The 23,289-nt window shown below is 40.1% G+C and overlaps 1 protein-coding gene and 1 pseudogene across 1 annotated transcript in view; both read left to right on the top strand.

Moving 5' to 3' along the window:
* The first annotated feature begins 2,913 nt into the window (after positions 1-2,913).
* On the top strand, positions 2,914-10,839 carry LOC138027042 (monocarboxylate transporter 8-like; annotated as a pseudogene).
* A 10,213-nt stretch (positions 10,840-21,052) lies between these two features.
* LOC138027038 (monocarboxylate transporter 10-like) overlaps positions 21,053-23,289 on the top strand; it is a 14,389-nt gene continuing 12,152 nt past the window's right edge. Inside the window, exon 1 of the mRNA XM_068874539.1 lies at positions 21,053-21,274. Within this exon, the coding sequence (XP_068730640.1) occupies positions 21,070-21,274 (205 nt within the window). The 5' untranslated portion in view covers positions 21,053-21,069. The remainder of the gene's footprint in view (positions 21,275-23,289) is intronic.

Below are 23,289 nucleotides of genomic sequence, written 5' to 3'. Positions count from 1 at the left end.
CAATTGTTACTCCCATGTACAGGAAAGATGATAAATCCTCTCCAAAAAACTACAGGCAAATCTTCTTGGAATGCATCTCGAGTAAGATCATGGAACGTGTTTTGCGCATAATCTTACCCCTTACCAACATGGCTCCCGGAAAGGCTCCTCTGCTGAAACCCGACTTATTTCCGTCCTCGACGATTGGTTATCCTTGCTGACAAGCGTATCAGGAAAGATGTACTCATAATTGATTTTTAAAAAGCAAAGTGACTCAGTTCCCCACCAGACTCCTAATTAAACTTATCTATTATGGCATCACTGGTAATAGTCCTTTTTTTTGGATTGAGAACTTCCGTTGGACCGCAGTCAGTGTGTCCAGTTCTGGTCTTCTTGGACCAGTGTTACCTCTGGTGTCCCTCAAGGCACAGTCTTAGGTCCCCTCTGGTTCCTAATCTACCTCAATGGTATTGTCCATAACCTTAGCTCTAAAATTAAGTTGTTTGCTGATGATGCTGTTCTTTTCTCCGAAATCTCAAGTGTTCATGATGTCAGTTTATTCCAACAAGACCTTGACACTCTATCCTGATGGACCACTACTTGCATGAATTGGAAAATGAATTTTAATTTAACTAAATGTAATATAATGTCAATTATCAAGTATCCTCTTAAGTTTCCAGCTCGTTACAGGTTCTGTAATAGGCGACTAGAATTAATTTTATGTCATTAATACCTTGGTGTTTTTAAACAAGATAACCTAGAATGGGAATCCCATGTAGAATCTGTTAAACACAAAGCTATGAAGATACTGGGTCTACTACGTAGTAGAATTTTTTTTTTCTCAAAGCAGCCTATATGTTAATTCCCCATGTAGAATATGCGTCAGCTGCTTGGAATCCTTTTGAAAAACGACGCATAAAAGCATTGGAGACTGTCCAACTTTGCGCTATAAGATTTGTCTGCTCCGATTATTCACAGTTTTCCAGTGTAACATCTATGCAGCATTCGCTTGGCTGGGATACTCTCGGAGTCCGTCGGTATCTTAGTGCCTCTACCATGATGTATAAGGCCGTGCACAATCAGACTCACTTAACATTTCCGGCATCTGTCACCTTAGTTTATAGAAGCAATCGCTCCAACCACCCAGTTCAGACATACCTTTGCCCGCACTAATGCATCTAAGTTCTCTCTGTTACTGCTGAGTCTTTTACTGCCTTCCAAGAGAATGCTTTGCCAACCATTTAAGTAATAGAGGACGTTTTCCGTGTTTCCATAGCCTCATCTAAACACGAGGCAGAGTTGGGAGAATTCAGGAGACAGTTATGCCACTAATTCTCACATGGAGTGATCTTCGCTAACACCGACACTCTCGTCAACTTTGTCTTTACTTATTACGTTAATTTTGAACTTTATCGCTTGTAAAGAGACATTAGAGCGAAAGCTGAATACTGCTGTTCAAACGTCAATAACTGACTATTTTGCCAATAAGTGATTTCAAGCGCTGTATTTAAGTTAATGTGTGACTGTGCATAAATGAAAGACGTAACTTTAATTATATATGTTACGTACCATTCTTACAGAATTAGCCTACGAAATAATGGGTGATGCGCACTGGTATAAATGAGCGACTTAATCTTTTGCATTCTTATAGACTTACCTACGGAAAATGGCTACTTTGTACGCTACAGGCGTTCAGTTTGTTGATGTTAATTTTTTGTTTTATATCTTTTGACATTTTGCTCCAATAAAATGCGTACAGCACAGTATTTTTGACTTATAGACATCCTGCTTTTATACGTACACCCCGTTAATACGGAAACCATCCATGGTACGTATTAACAGGGATCGACTGCAATTTTTACAGGACGGTGATGCAGTATAAAGAATCCCGTAATTTTACTTGCATCATACCTGAGAGATGTGAATGCTAAGCGCAATTTGTTTCGAAGACGGGAATGGTAGAGGGAAAACACTCCTTCTCAACTATACTAAAACGTATAGGACACATATAGGCATTTACAAAATGTCACTTCGATTGGTTCCCACCGGCATTTTTTCTCAAATCCATCTAAGAGAAATCATTACAGAAGCTCAGTATGCAGACGACATTGCTATTTTTTGTCTGTTGTCCGTAATACCTCGGTGTCCGTGTTGTAATTGGGTAACCGGATAGCGAGGTTTGACTGTAATTAGAGATTTACCCTTATACTACAGGAGTAACAAATAATACCTAGTCATGGTCTGGTCGATCGACTTTCCATGCTTAAGCGATTGAAATACATCTTTTAAAATTAAAAAAAAAAAAGATTACCCATTTGAGAGGTGCTTTGTTCCCCTTTCCCCATTCTTCCATTTGCTGTTATCATATAGCCTTGTTTACATTTATGTGACTTTTCCTGGATCACAAAGCAGGCGTGTTTAGTTGTGTCTTCCCATAATCATCGAAAACGAGAATTAAAACGCCCTCAAATTCACGATTGTGACTCGATTTTAACGTTCGACGCGTTATTGAAATAAAAACAACACGCAATAGACTTTTGCTCGATTACCAGCCACTGTTACGAGAGAGGAGCCAGAGCTCCTTACCCTAAAGAAACTGGACTTGAAAGAGTGACGGAAATCGAGCCTCACTATGGCTCAAAGTTGCACACAACTGTCCAGGATAACGTCTTTATTAATGGTTCGTCCAAAGTCTCTCCTTATTAAACTCACGTGGAAACGCAAAAAGTATAATGTCGGCTTCATTAGAGCGGGTCTCGTAATCTACATTTTTGATCGATGGGGGTTCACGTTTGGTTAACAATTGGGAACACTTTCATATGCTCTCAGACATTGCAGCTGTTTCATTGGTCTAAGAAGTTTGCATATTTTGATCATGCATGACAGGCATTCAATTTGGGTCAGATTCTTTAGAGTCCTGTTTATTTCCTCGCTTGTTCAACATGAATTTAGAAAGAGACAACGAAGTGCCTTTAGGGAAAGTAAGGACGCTATTTTGCGGGAAACGTTACAAAGACACTTTATATTCCTGGGTGGTATGTACAGTATTATCAGCTGTCTGCAATGCAGTAAGCCTTGGGTTTTTGCTTAGCTTTGGAATTTTATTTCCGAAGTTAATTGACTATTTTGAAGAGACGAGAGAAAGAGCAGGTTAGTCAGATCAGGCGTACCTTGATGTGTTTTTTCCTCTCTTTCACAGCTGCATTAGCCTATCAGAGCATCAGGCTTTTTTCCGCTCTTGTTTCACCAGTTTGATGCTCTCGCATGTTACAGTTGCACCTGGTCTCAGAGGCTTTTTTCAGCTTAATTCTTCTTCTTCTCGGACTAACTTTAGCCGCGAAGAGCGACAACGAACTACGAATCAGCGAGACATTAGGGACCTTAAGATCTACGACGGCGACGTCGACGAAAACGTCACCTTAAAATATCACTTTGCTTTATCATAAGTCTTTCCCGGTTATTCTATCTCAGTCACTTCTTACAATTTGGTTGAAGTATCCTAAAAATAAATTGGTACGAGCAGATTCAAAGTGAAAATAGAGAATGAAAGATTCTCTGTTGTATGCTCACGTTGTCGTCAAAACCTCATATTAGGTAATTTCACGACGTCCTTTTGCGGAGTATGGCAAGAACGCGTGCTAAAATCTGTGCTGCACGTGCAGCTCGATTATTTATGCTCTTTTAACCAAATATATCATTGTTTTGCGGCATTGTTGCTACCATCGCCGTCGTAAAATCTTAAGCTCCCTAATAAGTCGTTCGTTGTCGCTCTTCGCGCTAAATGCATTTCGTCCGACAAGAAGAAGAAGAAGAAGAAGAAGACCTCTGGGACCAGAATACAGCAGTAACCCTTTCACGAAGAATTACGTAACAGTTATTGACGATTCACGCCTCAGTGGCAAGGTCAATCCGTTTTCTCGGCTTAAGGCGATGGCTTCAGCGGTCGTTGCATCGTTTTCAATTCACAGAGTAACCAACTGCAGGGACAAGTTCCATTTAAAATGTTTACACTATCCGACTGAGCACCCCACAAAACTGCAAAATTTGAGGCGGTGTCGATTAACGTCGAAAGGAATCAGACATAAACTTAGTCTGTTGCAAATCGACCATACCCCTTATGACGTAACGGATTGCAATTCTTTTGTTGAGTGACTACTCAAACATTGCATTCTGGTATTTATAGTAGTCACTCAACAAAAGAACTGTTAATAAAATAAGTGCTTATCGTCAAATTCGTTGTAGGCTTGTTGACCATGTTGATTAAAGTTTGAAGTTTGAAGCTTTATCACTCAGAATCACATATATTTCGCTCAGTTCGAGCCTCTTCGATGTTAGTAGAACAGTATGAAAATTAAACTAAGTTAGGTTATCCACGGTACAAACAAAAGACCTAAAAACAAAAAAATTATTCAACCAAGGTCGCCCTGGAGAGAACTGGAACGAGAAGAAAACGACGTCAAAGACTCGATAGTTTAAGAATGCAATGCGTGTGTACGCGGCTTAATTAAAATGCAGAACGGGAGTTTCCAGCTTTCAGACCTTTAAACTCGTAATTTGCATATACAATAAGCTGAGTTTGCATGCTGAAATGTTAAGATTTAGTGAGTAAATGACGCCAATTTCGCCTAGATTCAACCGTCTGAGGTCCAATCGATCAGTGTGGAACGCGAGTAATTTTGCCAGTCAAGCGTTGAGCAATTACAATTTCAAATTCTAAAGAAAAAAGGAATTGATCTTTTTTTTTTAATCATAGTAGTACTTTAAGCAGTTGCAAGCAAGCCCAAAAAAATTCATGCAGGCTTGAGAGGAATATTCCACCTGCAAGTAAGCTCAAAAATGGGCAATTGTGAGTTTAAGATAAATGTCCCATATCCTGACAAAGGTGAATGACCTCAATTTAGGAGATATGAAATGTCATATATTTGAACTGTGGATTGGATATAAAATGCGTCATGGCAGTCATTTGCAAGACCAGGTGTAGCACAATCGCCAAGAGTCCATTCCAAAATTGTCTTGTCCCCATCAGTGTCTATATATTTTTAAACCCAGGTTTCCGGGAAAATAAACAATAGACCAAATCGGCTAACCCAAATTTGTTGCAGCAGGAGTCTAAGAGTAGGAGCTTGCCTCTTCCATACAGACCCTACGAGTCAACCTTTGCGCGCACCTTTCTATTTTTAGAACGCCACGAAATCTTCTGCTCTGAACGCACTGTTTAGAATAGCAAATCAGAATAAAGCACTCCTTTAGTTAAATCAGGAGCTCATCAAGGCTTATACTTGGTCTAGGGGTCAACCCTTTTGCCGAGTACATTAAATTATAGAGCCCATTGGGAGATTCAGCAAGCCCACTGTTGTAAAAGCCAATCAAAACAGGGCTACCTAAGCGTAAAGGGAAATATGCTTTTTGCGGGAAAAACCTGCTCTTAAAGATTAATTTACTGAGGAAAGGGTTGACTCAAGGAATTATTAGAGATAGAGGCTCCCCTTGATGAGCTCCCGGCTAAACTCAAAATGTTTCAAACCAGAGTAGCATTTAACATGTTTGATACCCAACCTAGTTGAAGTGTGAACCTAAATGGCTATCATTAACTGACAGGGAACGGGGAATAGGGAAACGAGGAACGGGAAACCTTTTAAACTGGGAATTTTTTAAAAAAAATTCCCCTTTTAAAGATTCCCCGTTCCTTATTTGCCGTTTGCCATGCCCAATTCCACGTTCCGCGATCCTTGTTTTAAAGAAAGCCGAACCTTGACTTTCGTTATCCCGAAATGGATGTCCATTTCTATCATCCTATCAACTTGTAAAAGTGATCCTCCCCAAAATGTCCAAGAAAGTTCTCTATGTTCTAATCCGGGATTCGATTTCTACTTTTCACAATCCACTTTCCATATTGTTGGCCTCTTGCACATTACTGAGAGGTGTAAGCAAGCATTGCAAATACCCACAGATTCACCACTTATATTGTATCTGTCACTCTTCATTGACAGCTTTCGTTGGCTCGGCAACCTTGGGCATGGCGTGGTTTGCAAGTCCGCTGGCTGGCTATCTCTGTGATCGCTTCAGTTGCCGAATCACGACATTTTTGGGTGGATTTCTTTGCGCAACAGGCTTAGTAACCACTTCCTTTGTTCAGGACCTTCACTTACAGCTTAATCCTCGGCTTTGGAGCTTGTTTCATCTACAACGCTTGTTATCTCGTAATTGGACAATATTTTGAAAAAAGACTGTCCACAGCTACAGGCATTGTAGCATTGGGGGCAAGCTTGGGCGTTCTATACACAGGACCGTTGCTTCAAGTGCTTTTGGACGCTTTTGGATGGAGGGAAAGTTTGAGGATAATGACAGCATTTTACGGGATAATCTGCATCATTAGTTTGGCTTTCAACCCAAACGTAGACAACAATACCCCAAACGAAACAAATCTCGGAAATGATAGCAAAGACACAAAAGACGAAGAAAAGAAGGGCATTTCTCTGTATTGCAGCGTTTGGACATTTCCTACTTTTACAACTGCAGTGATTTCTTTTGTGTCTGCAAATTTTGGAATGTACACCATTTACATCAATTTAGTAAGTATACATATTCAAAATATGTTAAATTTAGTGAATACCACAATGATTGATGCAGTATCCTGTTGCCGGTCCTATGAAACTCGCCAGTTCCCCTCTTTGAACTCCCGCGATAGAACGAAATGTCATTCATTTTACTCGAAAGACATGCAGTGATACTGCTTCTCTCGTGAGGTAAAATGTGATTGGCTTTCTATCCAAAGCGAAAACAGATTAGAGATACTGCTTGAATACCAAATGATAGGAAGCTTACGAAAGTTGTTTTAGCAACGTTCACGCCTTGCTCCTTTGAGAGTAAGAAGAAATCTATGCACTTATATCTAGATAATTAAAGCAATTGCACCTGAAAAATTCAGATGGCTTCAGCGAGATTCGAACCTATGACCTCTACGATGCCGGTGCAGTGCTTTATCGACTGAGCTATGAATCCACTTAGTTGAGACTTGCTTTCAGTATTTGAAGTGCGGGTCAAAAATTAAAGGAAGAGGTCATCCCCGCACTTATCTGGACAATAGGCCTTTTGCAACTAACGATCACATGATACACAATCCGCCATGCTGGAGGGCAAGCTCATTATTATTCCCCCACTGGGACATTAAAACAAAGAGACCTGAACCAGTCAAGCTGGACTTGCCTTTGTTTTAATGTCCCACTGGGGGAATAATAATGAGCTTGCCATCCAGCATGGCGGATTTTGTACCATGTGATCGTTAGTTGCAAAAGGCCTATTTAAGCAATTGTCTCTTATAGACACCTGAAAAATTCATGTGGCTGCAACGGGATTCGAACACATGGCCTCTGTGATGTCGGGGCAATGCTCTACCAAATGATCTCTGAAGCCACTCATGCAGCCAATTGCAAGCAGGTCGTTTTGTTGGGTTCATGACTTACCTTTTTTACGAGAAAAATTTCAACCTTGGCAACATTAAACAATGTGTTATGGTTTTGCCTTTGCTGCTGTAGGTTGAATTTTCCGAGGAAAGCCCAGCCCAGGAAGCTTCTCGTTTATTTATCTTCATCGGACTTGCTTCGTCCATAGCACGGCTAATAACGGGAAGGTTTTGCAACGAAAAAAGTGTGAATCCTGTTCACATTTACCAAGTATCTATGTTAATAGCCTGCGTAGCTACATTTTTGCTGCCACTTTCTACGAAGTATTGGCATCTAGTCGTACTGCATTTGGCTTAAGCGATGGAATATTTATGACAACGCAATGTTACATATTACTAAGCTGTGTGGACATTAAGAGAAGAACAGCGTCTTTTGCCATCAACAATGTGCTTTATTCCTTTTCTGCAACGGCTGGTGGGCCTATTGCTGGTAGGTTGCTTACTACTGATTTCATTTCCATTGGTTATCCAAGGAATGGGTTAACATCGATAACCTATTCAGTTTTCTATCGTTCTGATTAGTTCACTAAATCTCAAAAGGTTGTAAAATATAACGTGTCATCGCGTTATGTGTTGCAAAGCTGAAAAAAATGTGGTGGACAGCTAAATTTCCAAGTATTACATACAAAACACTATTGTGTTCGCGCTTGTTGGTTATGAGATTAGTTAATCAAGGTGCATGGGCGCTGCACGCTTTGTAGGTATCAAGAGTTGTATATCGAACGTGATGTTTTGAGCGTCGGAGAAAAACCGGAAGTCACTATTCTGCAAGCTAGGGCAGTAGTTTATCCCAGTTTGGTTTTTTTTTTTTTTTTTTTTTTTTTTTAACTGATAGTCTCTAATCGCCAGGCAATAGAAATGTGGTTGAGTCAAAACGGGTTAAAGTGGAAAACAGTTCACTTCCGGTTGTCGATCGTCGCGTGCTTTGGGACTCGATTTCACCGGCGGTGAGTAAGGGCTTCGATATTAGTAGAGAAAGGCGAAATCGATGGTAACTATGTCAATTATCCCGGAATTATGGAAAACCATAAACCATTTTTGACGCATTCAAATTCGCTCTGGGTCGTTATGTTGTTCTTCTGAAGTCATTTGATACGACGAGAGCAGATTTTAAAATGGCTGCAGCCTGTAAATAAATGTATGGAAATGTAAGCATACAACTTTCTAGGCGTATTTATCATTTATCTTTACCCATTTCACCTTTTGACCTTCATAACTATTCACCGCAATAGGCCATTTGCAACAAACTGGTCACATGAAAGATAACTGGTGAACTTAAAGCGCGGACTATATAATTCCAGAAATGGAAAGATCGTGTTTGTCTTAGCCAGAGTACAATTTTCAGAAAAATGCCACTTAAGGTAAATATTTTATGACCATTTAAACAACCGAAAATTCCATACTTTAGTTTACCAACGAAAAGCGTTTGCCCTCCAGTGTAATTTTTCATAATTAGGCGCCACAAACAGAGCTCAGATCCCTATTTTCTTCATGGGTCAAATAAGCGAGAATAAATATGCAAGAGTGGAATTTTCAGACTTTGAAAGGTTTGAAAGCTTAGAAAAATACATGGATTTGCATGAACGTCATTGAAGCGTGACTGGGTGACAAGCGTCCTTTTCCCATACAAATCCTTATAAATTATTTCAACTGTGACAACAACAGTTTAAACGATATACTTACGAAAATCGGCATGGTAGGATTATTTTGAGCTGCTTTTTTTATTTTCATGAGACCAGCAGAATCATCGTGTTATGAAAAAAAAGTCACATGGTGAATTGTTGCAAAAGGCCTATTAACAATAGAGACGTTAAGATAGCCCGGTTCCGGGTACGGGTGCGGGTAGGATTACCCGGACCCGCACTCGGTTACACGAAAAACCAATCAAACTTAAGATACACCGGGTGACACCAGGTACGATCTGAAGCAAGATGGCGGCTCAGAAGATAAGGTTGGCTATTACGATTACGTTTTATATCGTGTTTCATATGCCATCTGAACATGGTCTGAAATAAGCCGAAAACATTTTTTATCATATTTAATTGGCTTTTTTCTGTCTTTAGTTACAATATGCTACAAATATGCCTTAGCCTCAAAAATGGAAGAAGCCTCCTTTACTTCTTTCAAAACCTTTTAATCAAGAAGTATCCTTTCAAGTCAACATAAAGTATATAATTTGAATATAGGTTTTTTTCATTGTGGTTCATGACCTGTTGTATTTTAAGTCTATTTCAAATATGTCTCAACTAAAATTCCACGAAGAGACTACACCTAAGTCATCGCATGTTTTGGTAAGCAGCACGACCTTTTGACATGCAAACATTTTTCCACATTTGTGCCTCAACAAAACGTTTTCGTAATCCCAAAACGCTTCAAATCAGAAAAACAATTGTTTATCGAAGAATCTGGATACTATTCTGGTCTAATAAGCTTAGATAAGGACCATAAAAACTTACCCGTTTCTCCATTTTTACCGGGCGAGAACTCACGTGTAGACCACATGTTTACCCCGGGAAAACGTGTAGCTTTTACGGGAAGGACCCGGTCACGTGATCGATTAATGAGTTTAAAATGGCGCTAGCCGTACCCGTGCGTGAAAAACAGGGTATCTTAAGGTGTCTAGTATTTCTTAGTAACGTTGAGAAATACATATTTTCTAACGGGTGAAACTGTTTCCCACTTCACAGGCCTGATGGCAGACAAGACAGGAAACTACGTCTATTCATTTTACATGACAGGGGCAACTTTATTTGTGGCATTTCTAATTCCATTCGTGTTGGTAGTTTTGAATTGTAAGAAATCTAGGATTTATCCCAAGAATGCGGTTGAGAAATTCCGAACAGATCTAAAACAAGATCAGCCTGAGTAGTTAACCGGCAAGGACAAGATAAAGAACTACTACTACTACAACTACTACTACCACTACTGCTACCACTACTGGTACAACTACTACTACCACTACTGTTACAGCTACTGCTACCACTATTGCTACCACTCCTGCTACCACTACTGCTTCACTGCTGCTACCACTACCACTATCATCAGGCCACAGCTCTTTTACCCTTGTTCAGCAATAATACTCTCAACGTACGAAACAAAATGCCTAATCCGGGATAATACAACAATGATACTGAAAATAAACGAGTACTACTGAAAAGCTGAGGCGTAAACTTAATCTCCAATCAGGTTTTAGAGTTGAACATATTTACCATTAAAAAAGCTTATCGGGCTCCGATTTTCCGAGTGGATCTCTTTAATTTCAGTGTCCAATTGCTTTTTGGTTCATTTGTGCACTCGCGAGAAACTGGATCACTTTTCATTTTTCCTTTTTTTTCTTAGCGATAGCTCGTAGTTAATGGAGCTTTACTAGCTCCAGGATTGTGGGAGTCCCATCAAAACTATATGTAACCAAATTTTTAAGGATAAAAGCTACAAGCTCCACCCACTGTTGACACCAATTAACGAAGCCGCTTCCTGCACACTAAACCAAAGATTTTTCACGCTACCTACCTGTTGATGAACACTTTACTATGGATCATATCTGTAATTACCAATAATTTTAAATGCTAGCAGGTTTTTAGAAAGTCATTGTTTGTTATCATATGCAAATGATTAAGTTATCCGAATAATTTACTCTGAATTAGTCGCGTTCTTAAAGTGCCTATCACCTCAATACACTTTTCCACTTTATTTATTCTCCGAAATCATCCCAAATACATCGTTGTTATTTTTAGAACCTTTTGAATGAAATTTCACTTTTTTATTGGCTTTGAAAGACGTGAAAAGTGTCACACTTCGACCAATAACCGAACAATGAAGGGGAATGGGTTCGTTACCAGGTTGACGTCACAAACAGCTTTGTAAGCATACAAAAATTTGGTTTTATCAACGGAGTTGATAATGTAAATTGGCCACCGTACAGAGATTTTAAAAGCTGAAGTTTCGAGCGTTAGCCCTTCGTCAGAGCGAATCGAGGAATTGTGGGTTATGTATAGTTTTTATAGTAGAGTAGGACCTACGCTATTGGTTGTAACATGGCAACGTGAAAAGTAGGAATACATTAGTTACATGAAAAGCGTTCGTTAATACCGGGAGGATTAAGGGTGCCGATTTGGTAGATGGATCTTTTGTTCTAGGTTCTTGCGGCTTTCTGTCGTACCTAGATGCAGGAAAAGGCCGCAGATAGCTATGTGTTTTTCGGAGTGGTTAACGAGATTAAAATGACAAGCGACTGGCTCAGATGAATCCTTGTCATTCTTCTCAACATCGCAAAGGTGTTCGCGGAATCGGTCGCCTAGCCGTCTACCTGTCTCGCCAATGTATAATTTATTGCATAACGTACAGGTTATGCAATAAATTACATTTGCGGAGGTACATGTGAGACGATCGGTGATCTTAGATCCCGATATCTTGCTAGTGTTAACAATGGAAAGACAAGTTTTGCATCGTGAGCGCGCACATTTGAAAGTGCCGGGTTGCTCGTTGGTTTTGAGCGCGCTTCTAACTAAACAGTTGCGTATGTTTTTGTCGCGTTTGAATTATATAAGTGGAGGTTGCGAAAAGATTTTACCAGTCTCGGAATCATTTTGGAGTAATTTAAAGTTTTTAAGAATGATAGATACGTTTGACTGCGTGATTACGAGGATGGAGAGTGAGGGTGAATGAAATTCACGATGGACACAAGAATGGGCACAAGAATGGGACCTAGCTATGCTAATCTTTTTGTAGGATACGTTGAACACCAATTTTTTTAATCAGTACATCGGCCCCAAACCTGAACTCTACGGCCGCTTTATCGACGATTGCATCGGCGCTAATTCATCCATCAGAGAAGAACTCGACCAATTTATAACCTCCGTCAATTCTTTTCACCCGGCTCTTAAATATACCCGGGAAATTTCAGAAACTTCATTGGCTTTCCTAGATATCAAAGTTTCTATTAGTGGCAACGTGCTATGTATCAGTGTGCACTACAAACCTACAATATCTCACAGTTATTTGTTGTGTTCATCGTCACATCCATCACATGTCAAGAACGCCATTTCTTATTCTCAATTTCTTGGACTTCGACGTCTATGTAGTAATGACTCCGATTTTTCCAGCAAATCAAAGAAGATGTGCTAGTTCTTTGAAAAACGTGGCTATCCTGTCTCTGTGGTCAAAGCAGGCCATCATCGCGCCCAACAATTTGATCGACAGTCAGCACTACAAACGTCACAAAAAGATAAGAATGACAGAATTCCATTTACCCTCACTTTCCATCCTCATAATCACGCAGTCAAAAGTATCATTCTTAGTAACTTTATTTTACTCCAAAATGATTCCGAGACTGGTAGAATCTTTTCGCAACCTCCACTTATTTCATTCAAACGCGACAAAAGCATAGGCAACTTTTTACTTAGAAGCGCGCTCAAAACTAACGAGCAACCTGGCACTTTCAAATGTGCGCGCTCACGATGTAAAACTTGTCTTTTCATTCTTAACACTCGAAATATATCGGGATCTAAGCGATCTGTTGAGATCACCGTTCGTTTCACATGTACCTCCGCAAATGTCATTTATTGCGTAACCTGTACGTTATGCAATAAATTATACATTGGCGAGACAGGTAGACGACTAGGCGACCGATTCCGCGAAAACCTTCGCGATGTTGAGAAGAATGACAAGGGCGCATCTAAGCCAGTCGCTCGTCATTTTAATCTCCCTAACCACTCCAAAAAACATATGGCTATCTGCGGCTTTTCCCTACATCAAGGTACGACGGAAATCCGCAAGAACCTAGAACAAAAAATCCATCTTCCAAATCGGCACCCTTAATCCTCACGGTATTAACGAACGCTTTTCATAATGTATTCCTATTTTTCACATTGCCATGTTACCACCAATTGCTGGTTTTCACTCACGTGATCAACAGCCATGTTTTTCAACGAAAACAAAAGGAAGCGTTTGCATAATAATAGAGTTAAATTCCCGGAGGATTTGGTCGGGGCACCAACATAGCTCCTTTTCTTTGTTTTGGGCACCAACATGGCGGTCGTGACGTCATGTGAAAACCGAGAATAGCGTAGAACGTACTCTAATGTAAAAACTACACATAACCCACAATTCCTCGATTTGCTCTGACGAAGGGCTAACTCTCGAAAAGTCAGCTTTTTGAATCTCTGTAGGGTGGCCAATTTACATTATCAACTCTGTTGATAAACCAAATGTTTGTATACTACTTCCCCACCGACGCAGCACCACACTTTCTTTAGAAACTACCCCCTTTATAAGCTTTGAAAGCAGCAATGAAACCTTATTTGTTACGTAAACCCGGTATTGAACCCATTCTCCTTCATTGCTCGGTTACTGTTCAAAGTGTCACCACTTTTCCCGTCTTTCAAAGGCAATAAAAAAGTGAAATTTCAGTCAAAAGGTTCTAAAAGCAACACGATATATTTAGGATGATTTCGGACAAAAAATAAAGTTGAAATTTGATTTGAGGTGATATGCACTTTAACGAAATTGTAAAGTACTACGTAATTGTACAGTTCGCAAATCATCAAAAAGAACTAAACGCGTATCTGTACAGCGTTAGCCTCGACCTGAAAAAATATTCGTCAATATACCAAAGAAAGTGTGAAATTCTAAAAGAAAACATCACACACACACACGTATGAAAATTTTCGCTGATACCCTTCAAGTCGAGGTTAACCCGGTACCAATGCGTCTTTTGCGTTCGTGATCAGCGGTTATAGTGACATTCGAAATTGGACTATTCATCCAGTCCTTAGCTGGGATGATGTTACTAAATAAAGTATCTATATATCTATCCCATTCAAGCCTTGGTTTTTATTTTCCTTTTTTTCCCCATTGATCAACTCCTAAACTGCCCCTCATTGACGAGTTAAATCATGTAGCGTAGGCAGTAAACTCTACGAATGAAATGCTCTATAAAGTGAATCATATTGAACTGCAGGTATGAAATCAAGTGAAGCTATGATCCTCGTAGTTATGAACGCAATTTTAGCAACTACGTAGAGAAGCCTAAAAAATTCAGGACTTCAACGTGGTTTGAACCCCGTGACTAGCTCCCAACATCAGTGGCTTCATAGCTCAGTTGGTTAGAGTGACACACAGGCATCGCGAGGTCACGGGTTCGAGCCCCGTTGAGGTCCTGAAATTTTCAGGCTTCCTCACTCAATTACTCAAATTGCGTTCATAACTGCGAGGACCATAGCTTCACTTGAGAGAAAACTTTCATTAACTCATACTCCTAGCAGCCAATGGCTTCAATATCCCACTTTCCATATATTAAAATTCAGTCCTACATAAAAGTCATCATCTAGAGGCTCTAGGGAATAAATATATTTGTACGAGTTTGTTCCCTAGAGCCTGGAGATGCCTTTTGTTTAGGACTGAACTTTAACATGTGGAAAGAGGGCTATTGTTCCATTTACTTCAATGGAATTTTGTATAAGAAATCGTTTCATATTGGCAGTCGCGTTACATGACTTTGAGATATTGCCAATCAAAAAGTTTTCGTTGCACAAGGCCACCTGCTTTTCAACAAGGTTAGAGAATATTTTTCACTGACAGGCATTCTGTTGAGGATAATGGAGAAAGGGTGAAGAGAGAGATTCCAGTTTAATCTTTGCTCTCTGCAGCGATGAAAGTTGATTTGAAGTAGGTTTCAGGAAAACTCGTACTTCAAAAGATCATGACTTTAAAAGAACAACGTTTTATTGTGTCGATCTTGTTTCACAGATTCAAAAAAGAATCTCGTCATGGGTACGTCAATTAAATCGAAAAAAAAAAATAATATAGAGATATATAATTCTTTGTTGTATAAATTTTTTATCAAAATCGACGTCTTTTGCTTGAACTTGTCCAACACAACATCAAGTTTTTCTTCTAAGCTTCTATTTACTTCGGAGAGCTCAAATTTTAGATCAGCAAGTTCGTGAAATTATGAATCCACGTAATCGTCTTCAACGTCAGATGCAAGGCCCTGGCGACGTACCCCGTTTTTTAAAACCATCCCCTGTTGACGAATATCTTTCAAATCAGACTTCACACTGGCATGATCAGATTTTAACTTGGTAAATTATGATTCAAGTTCACATTTCACGTGTTGCATTTGGAAGTCTTCTTGGGCATTATCAAGATCAGATTTGATTTCGTGTCTACCAATATCTTCCTTTGTAGTTACGAAGAGCTTACAAAACATCAGCAAGTTTAGATTTGACCTTGGAAAGATCTGACTTTAATTCTTGCAGTTGTAACTGTCGAAAATCAATATCCTCATTCGACGACATCTGAAAAATAAATAGGACATTTTCAAGTTTTTGACTGGCCTGGACAACGACCTGAACCAACTTGTACAAGATGTTTTTACAAGAGATCCCATCAATTTCTCTGTTATTGTCCTTTGTTATTTTTCTCATCTAAGCTAAAAGTGGGTGCCAAAGAAAGGAGTGAAATCCCATACATGGCTTCCTTGCATAACAAGACAAATTAAAAGAATGATGCGAAAACGAGAAAGGCTCTTCAAGAAGGCTCGAGGCTCTAAACGTGCCCCGCATTGGCAGTCCAACAAGAAATATCGTAATTTGGTCAAAATTCAGATTTACTTTGCCCATAGTAATTATGTCAATGATATCATAGGCAGCTCCCTTGAGGAAGGTAATGGTAAACTCCTCTGGAACTACATAAAACTCTAGCGAACTGGGAGCATTGGTGTTCGCCCACTGCGAGTTGGAGGCGATATTTTTTGATTTAAATGAAGGGAAAGCAGAGATCTTAAACAAGCACTTCCAATCAGTTTTCACTCTTGAAGACACTTCAAGCCTGCCCAGCTCCCCCAAGCCCAAACTATAAAATTGACAACCTTATAATAAAGATCCTTGGATTAGAGAAGAAATGGCAAAAACTCAAGCCTAACAAAGATACTGGCCCTGATCAAATATCACCTAGGTACTGAAGACCTACGTCCCACAATATGCTCATATATTGCAAGTCATTTTTACTCAGTCTTATGAACGTTGTGTCCTCCCAAGGGTGAGGAAAATGGCAATTGTTACTCCCGTGTACAGCAAAGATGATAAATCCTCTCCAAAACACTACAGGCCAATCTCCTTGGCATGAATCTAGTGTAAAATCATGGAACGTGTTTTGTGCATAACCTTAACCCTCACCAACATGGCTCCCGGAAAGGCTTCTCTACTGAAATCCGACTTATTTCCGCCGTCGACTATTGGTTATCCTTGCTGACAAGCGTATCAGGAAAGATGTTCTCTTAATTGAAGTTTCAAACGCATTTGACTCAGTACCTCACCAGACTCCTAATTAAACGTATCTATTATGACATCACTGGTAATAGTCCTTTTTTTATTGAGAACTTCCTTTTGGACAGGAGACAGTGTGTCCAGATTTCTGGTCTTCTTGGACCGGTGTTACCTCTGGTGTCTCTCAAGGCACAGTCCTAGGTCCCCTCTGGTTCCTAATCTACCTCAATGATATTGTCCATAACCTTAGCTCTAAAATTATTTGCTGATGATGCTGTTCTTTTCTCCGAAATCTCAAGTGTTCATGATGTCAGTTTATTCCAACAAGACCTTGACACTCTATCCTGCTGGACCACTACTTGCATGAAATTGAAAATAAATTATAATTTAACTAAATATAATATAATGCCAATTATCAAGTATCCTCTTCAGTTTCCAGCTAGTTACAGGTTCTGTAATAGGCGACTAGAATTAATTTTATGTCATTAATACCTTGGTGTTTTTAAACAAGATAACCTAGAATGGGAATCCCATGTAGAATCTGTTAAACACAAAGCTATGAAGATACTGGGTCTACTACGTAGTAGAATTTTTTTTCTCAAAGCAGCCTATATGTTAAGACCCAAACGTACACTCTCCCGCAAGACCCCATGTAGAATATGCGTCAGCTGCTTGGAATCCTTTTGAAAAACAACGCATAAAAGCATTGGAGACTGTCCAACGTTGCGCTATAAGATTTGCCGTCTGCTCCAATTATTCACAGTTTTCCAGTGTAACATCTATGCAGCATTCGCTTGGCTGGGATACTCTCGAAGTCCGTCGATATCTTAGTGCCTCTACCATGATGTATAAGGCCGTGCACAATCAGACTCACTTAACATTTTCCGGCATCTGTCACCTTAGTTTATAGAAGCAATCGCTCCAACCACCCAGTTCAGACATACCTTTGCCCGCACTAATGCATGTAAGTCAGTCTCTTTTTTCCCTGTTGTCATCCCCCTCTGGAATGATCTTTCCATGGCCGCTGTTACTGCTGAGTCTGTTACTGCCTTCCAAGAGAATGCTTTGCCAACCATTTAAGTAATAGAGGACATTTTCCGTGTTTCCAAAGCCTCATCTACACACGAGGCGGAGTTGGGAGAATTCAGGAGACGGTTATGCAACTAATTCTCACAGGGAGTGTTTTTCGCTAACGCCGACACTCTCGTCAACTTTGTCTTCACTTTTTATCTTATTTTTTAACTTTATCTCTTGTAAAGAGACATTAGAGCGAAAGCTGAATACTGCTGTTCAAACGTCAATAACTGACTATTTTGCCAATAAGTAATTTCAAGTACTGTACGTATTTAAGTTAATGTGTGACTGTGCATAAATGAAAGAGGTACCATTCTTACAGAATTAGCCCACGAAATAATGGGTGATGCGCACTGGTATAAATGAGCGACTTAATATTTTGTGTTCTTATAGACTTACCTACGGAAAATGGCTATTTTGTACGCTACAGGCGTTCAGTTTGTTGATGTTAATTTTTTGTTTTATATCTTTTGACTTACACAACCCGCTTTTATACTAAAGTCTCTGCTTAAGAGCCAGAAGGCTCATCAGGCCGGCGCTTATCTCCGATTTCAGTAGCATGAAGCGACTAGGAGTATTTATGCCCCCCCTGGATTGTATGCTAGTCCATGGCAGGGTTACCCCCAGCATTATGCCGGTACCCATTTATACACCTGGGTGGAGAGAGGCACCGTGAGAGTAAAGTGTCTTGCCCAAGAACACAACACAATGTCCCTAGCTAGGCCCCGAACCCGGACCACTCGATCCGGAGTCGAGCGCACTAACCATGAGGCCCCCGCGCCGCTAGGTACACCCCGTTAATACGGAAACCATTCATGGTCCGTATCAACAGGGATCGACTGCAATTTTTACAGGACGGTGATGCAGTATAAGGAACCCGTCATTTTACTTGCATCATACCTAAGAGATGTGAATGCTAAGCGCAATTTGTTTCGAAGAGGGGAAGGGTGGAGGGAAAACACTCCTTCTCAACTATACTGAAACTTATAGGACACATATAGACATTTTACAAAATGTTGCTTCGATTGGCTCACACCGGAATTTTTTTCTCAAATCCAAATAAATTACAATTAACACTGCATGAACATGTCATACGTTCCTATAAAGATGCATGGCAACATAAGACAAGAGAGATAATATCACCTTTATTTACCCACGCGTAGATGGTGAACTAACGAAGGCTTTTGGGTACAATAAACAGGGCTGTAAACTGGCACCTACTCTTTTTTGGATTGTATGCCGCTGTCAAGCACATGTGTAATATCCAAGTAAGATTCCGTCATGGCGGCGATCTTTTCGATCTAAGCGCGCAGGCTCAAGGCAAAGAGAAAATGCCGCCTTAGAGACATCATTAGAGAAGCTCAGTATGCAGACGACATTGCTATTTTTTTGTCTGTTGTCCGTAATAGCTCGGTGTCCGTATTGTAATTGGGTAACCTGATAGCGAGGTTCGACTGTAATGAGAGATTCACCCATATACTACAGGACTAACAAATAATACCTAGTCATGCTCTGGTCATCGACTTTCCATGCTTTAGCGATTAAAATACCTCTTAAATATCAAAAAGAAAAGATTACCCATTTGAGAGGTGCTTTGTTCCCCTTTCCCCATTCTTCCATTTGCTGTTATCATATAGCCTTGTTTACATTTATGTGACTTTTCCTGGATCACAAAGCAAGCGTGTTTAGTTGTGTCTTCCCATAATCATCGAAAACGAGAACTAAAACGCCCTCAAATTCACGATTGTGACTCGATTTTAACGTTCGACCCGTTATTGAAATAAAAACAAAAATAAAGTTTCAGGGTTAGTGCCGTTTTCAAACAACGGAAAATAAATGAGCAGAAACTCGTGCTCGTAGTGCAAAGCCACGTGATCTTGTTACTGTCTCCGGGCGTTTCGTTGCGGCATCCATTAAGTCTGCTACAAGCCTAGTGGGCCATCAGGCCGGCGCTTATCTCTCCGGTTACTGCGGCATGAAGCGACTAGGAATATTTCTACTCCCCACTGGATGGAATGCTAGTCCATCGCAGGGCTACCGCCCGCATTACATTTTACCGATACCCATTTATACACCTGGGTTAGAGAGGCACTGTGACAGTAAAGTGTCTTGCCTAAGAACACAACAAATGTCCCGGCCAGGGCTCGAACCCGGACCGCTCGATCAGGAGTCCAGCGCGCTAACCATCTAACCCGTTAAGCCACCGCGCCTCTCCCAACCTCAACGCCACCGAGTACGAAGGAGTAAGAGGAAAAACAACAACACTTTAATTCGTTACGGAGTACGTAAAAACAACAGATCTACACAATGCGCCCTTTCACATTTAAGTACCTTTCCTTGCCGTACCCTGCAAAAACACAACGTGGAAGGACCAAAGCGTCAGTTCGCGATTATGAATGTTTCATCTTTTAACTTAACTTCATGATTTTTTTAACTGTGAATACAAGAAAAGGAAAGTTCCGACACATTGCTTGGTTTATAATAAAGTAAACGCAATAGAGTTTTCCTCGATTACGAGCCGCTGTTACGGGAAAGGAGCCAGAGCTCCTTACCGTGAAGAAACCGGACTCGAAAGAGTGACGGAAATCGAGTCTCACTATGGCTGAAAGTTGCACACAACTGTCCAGGATAACGTCTTCATTAATGGTTCGTCCAAAGTCTCTCCTTATTAAACTCACGTGGAAACGCAAATAGTATAATGTTGGCTTCATTCAGGGGCACCCAACGTCAATTTTCGGAAAATATCTGTTCGGAAGACGATTTGAGATCTAGAATTTTCGGAGCATTTGTTGTAAAATTTCTTGCTTGCCTGCCTGTCCTAGGATTTTCGAACATCTACAAAAAGGTATAATTCCCCATTTTTAAAGGATTTTTACTCTAAAAAGGATGGATGACATCTTCGAAAAGGTAACTTTTGATACCTATAGTTTTCGGATCACTAGCCTTTCAGCTAGGAAATCCGAACAGATGAAAAATTTTCAGGGATAAAAATATGCCTATATCTACCATTTAAATACCAAAATACGTTTAACAATGCTATGTTTAAGTGGTTTTGACCTATATTCTCGTTGGGTGCCCCTGTTCATTGTAGTGTGTGTTACGTAATCGACATTTTTGATCGATGGGGGTTCACGTTTGGTTAACAATTGGGAACACTTTCATATGCATGCTCTCAGGCATTGCAGCTGTTTAATTGGTCTAGGAATTTCCATATTTTGATCATGCATGACAGGGATTAAGTTTGGGTCAGATTCTTTTGAGTCCGGTTTATTTCCACGCTTGTTCAACATGAACTTAGTAAGAGACCATGAAGTGCCTTTAGGTAAAATAAGGACGCTATTTTGCGGGAAAGGTCACAAAGACACTTTATATTCTTGGGTGGTATGTATATTATCAGCTGTCTGCAATGCTGTAAACCTTGGGTTTGCGCTTAGCTTTGGAGTCTTATTTCCGGAGTTAATTGACTATTTTGAAGAGACGAGAGAAAGAGCAGGTTAGTCATCAGGCGTACCTTAATGTGTTTTTTCCTCTCTTTCACAGCTGCATTAGCCTCCCAGATCATCAGACTTTTTTCGCCTCTTGTTTCACCAGCTGGATGCTCTCGCATGCTACAGTTTCCCATGGTCTCAGAGGCTCTTTTTATCTTAATTCTTCTTCTTCTCGGACTAAATTTAGCCTCGAAGAGCGACAACGAACGACGAGTCAGCGAGACAATCAGTCGTTCGTTGTCGCTCTTCGCGGCTAAATGCATTTCATCGGAGAAGAATAACAAGAAGAAGAAAACCTCTGAGACCAGAATACATCACTTTTACGATATATTACGAAACGGTTATTGACGATTCACGCCTCAGTGACAAGGTCGATCTGTTTTCTCGGCTTAAGGCGATGGCCTCAGCGGTCGTTGCATAGTTTTTTAATTCACAGAATGACCAACTGCGGGTATAACTCCCATTTAAAATGTTCACAATATACTTCTTAGCACCCCACAAAACTGCAAAATTTGAGGCGGTGTAGACCGTACCCCTTATTACGTAACGGATCGCAATTCTTTTGTTCAGTGACTACTGAAACATTTCATTCTGGTATTTATAGTGGTCACTCAACAAAAGAACTTTGATGCTTTACGTAATAAGTGGTAAGGCCTATTATTCAACCCGAAATAAATGTTTATCGTCAAATTCCTTGCTGCTTGACTGCAGAATACCCTGGGACAGGGCACTAGTTACCGATTGTACTAGTAGAAGTAAAATATTATGCTACTAGCAGTGCCCCGGTAGCAGTGCTCAATTTTGGCCCAAATTATGCTCAAATTATGCCACTTTTTCCTAAAATTATTCCTTTTGCAAAACAAGCGAAAAAGTTGAGCACTGATACCTTCGTTATTAATGGCAACACTCGCTAGCTATTTTCTTTGTCTGTGACATTAATATGTTCGTCACGTACTTATTTTAACAACGCCTTCCATGCAGAATACAAATACGATCGTGTAGCGAAAATTTTTTGGTATCACAATCTCGTCTTCTATTGTATTTTGCTTTCACTGAGGCAAAGCAACAGCCTCCGTTTGAAGAAGTTAGATAGACCATAGCAGTTAGATAAGCAAGTTATATTAAAAATCAAGTTTTTTTCTTTGAATTTCAAAACTAGGTTAGCTAAAAATTACGTTACCCAAGTTCTAAGCCTTGATTTCAAAAAGACACCTGTTTATTTCAACTAGAATTTTCTATTTAATGGTCCCGCCATTGCTAATTTTAAAATCTGGAGGGAACTGGATCGAGGATAAAATGACGTCAAAGACTCAATAGTTTAAGAATGAAATGCGTGTGTATGCGGCTTAAATAATTAAAATGCAGCACGGGAGTTTCGGGCTTTCAGACGTTTAAACTCGTATTTTGCATATGTAATAAGCTGAGTTTACACGCTGAAATTTTAAGCTTTAGTGAGTAAATGACGCCACTTTTCCCTGGATTCAACCCTCTGAGGTCCAATCCATCAGTGCGGAACGTGAGTAATGGCGGACCGTGAAGTCCAAAACTTACACTCAAAGTAAACAGCCTTTGGATAAAAATAATAGTTCAAAATTTTGCCAGTCAAACGTCGAGCAATTACACTTTCAAATTCTAAAGAAAAAAGGAATTTATTTATTTTAATCGTAGTAGCACTTTAAGCAGTTGCAGGCAAGCCCAAAAAAATTCATGCAGGCTTGAGAGGGATTGGAACCCACGACCACGCATGCGTTTTCGCTGCACTTAATATTCTACCTGCAAGTAAGCTCAAAAATGGACACTTGTGAGTTCAAGATATGTGTACCATATCCTGACAAAGGTGAATGACATGAATTTAGAAGATATGAAATGTCATATGTTTGAAGTGTGGATTGAATATAAAATGGGTCATGGCAATCATTTGCAAGAGCAGGTGCAGCACAATCGCTCGATCGTGGCTCCGTTTCAGGAGCCTCCCTATGCAGTGATGACACAGTGGTGAATGCACTCGCCTCCCACCAAT

Source organism: Montipora capricornis, chromosome 12, assembly GCF_036669925.1.
Source record: "Montipora capricornis isolate CH-2021 chromosome 12, ASM3666992v2, whole genome shotgun sequence".
Lineage (NCBI taxonomy): Eukaryota > Metazoa > Cnidaria > Anthozoa > Scleractinia > Acroporidae > Montipora > Montipora capricornis.
Note: the sequence above shows the minus strand (reverse complement) of the source record. Positions and strands in the feature narration are given on the sequence as shown.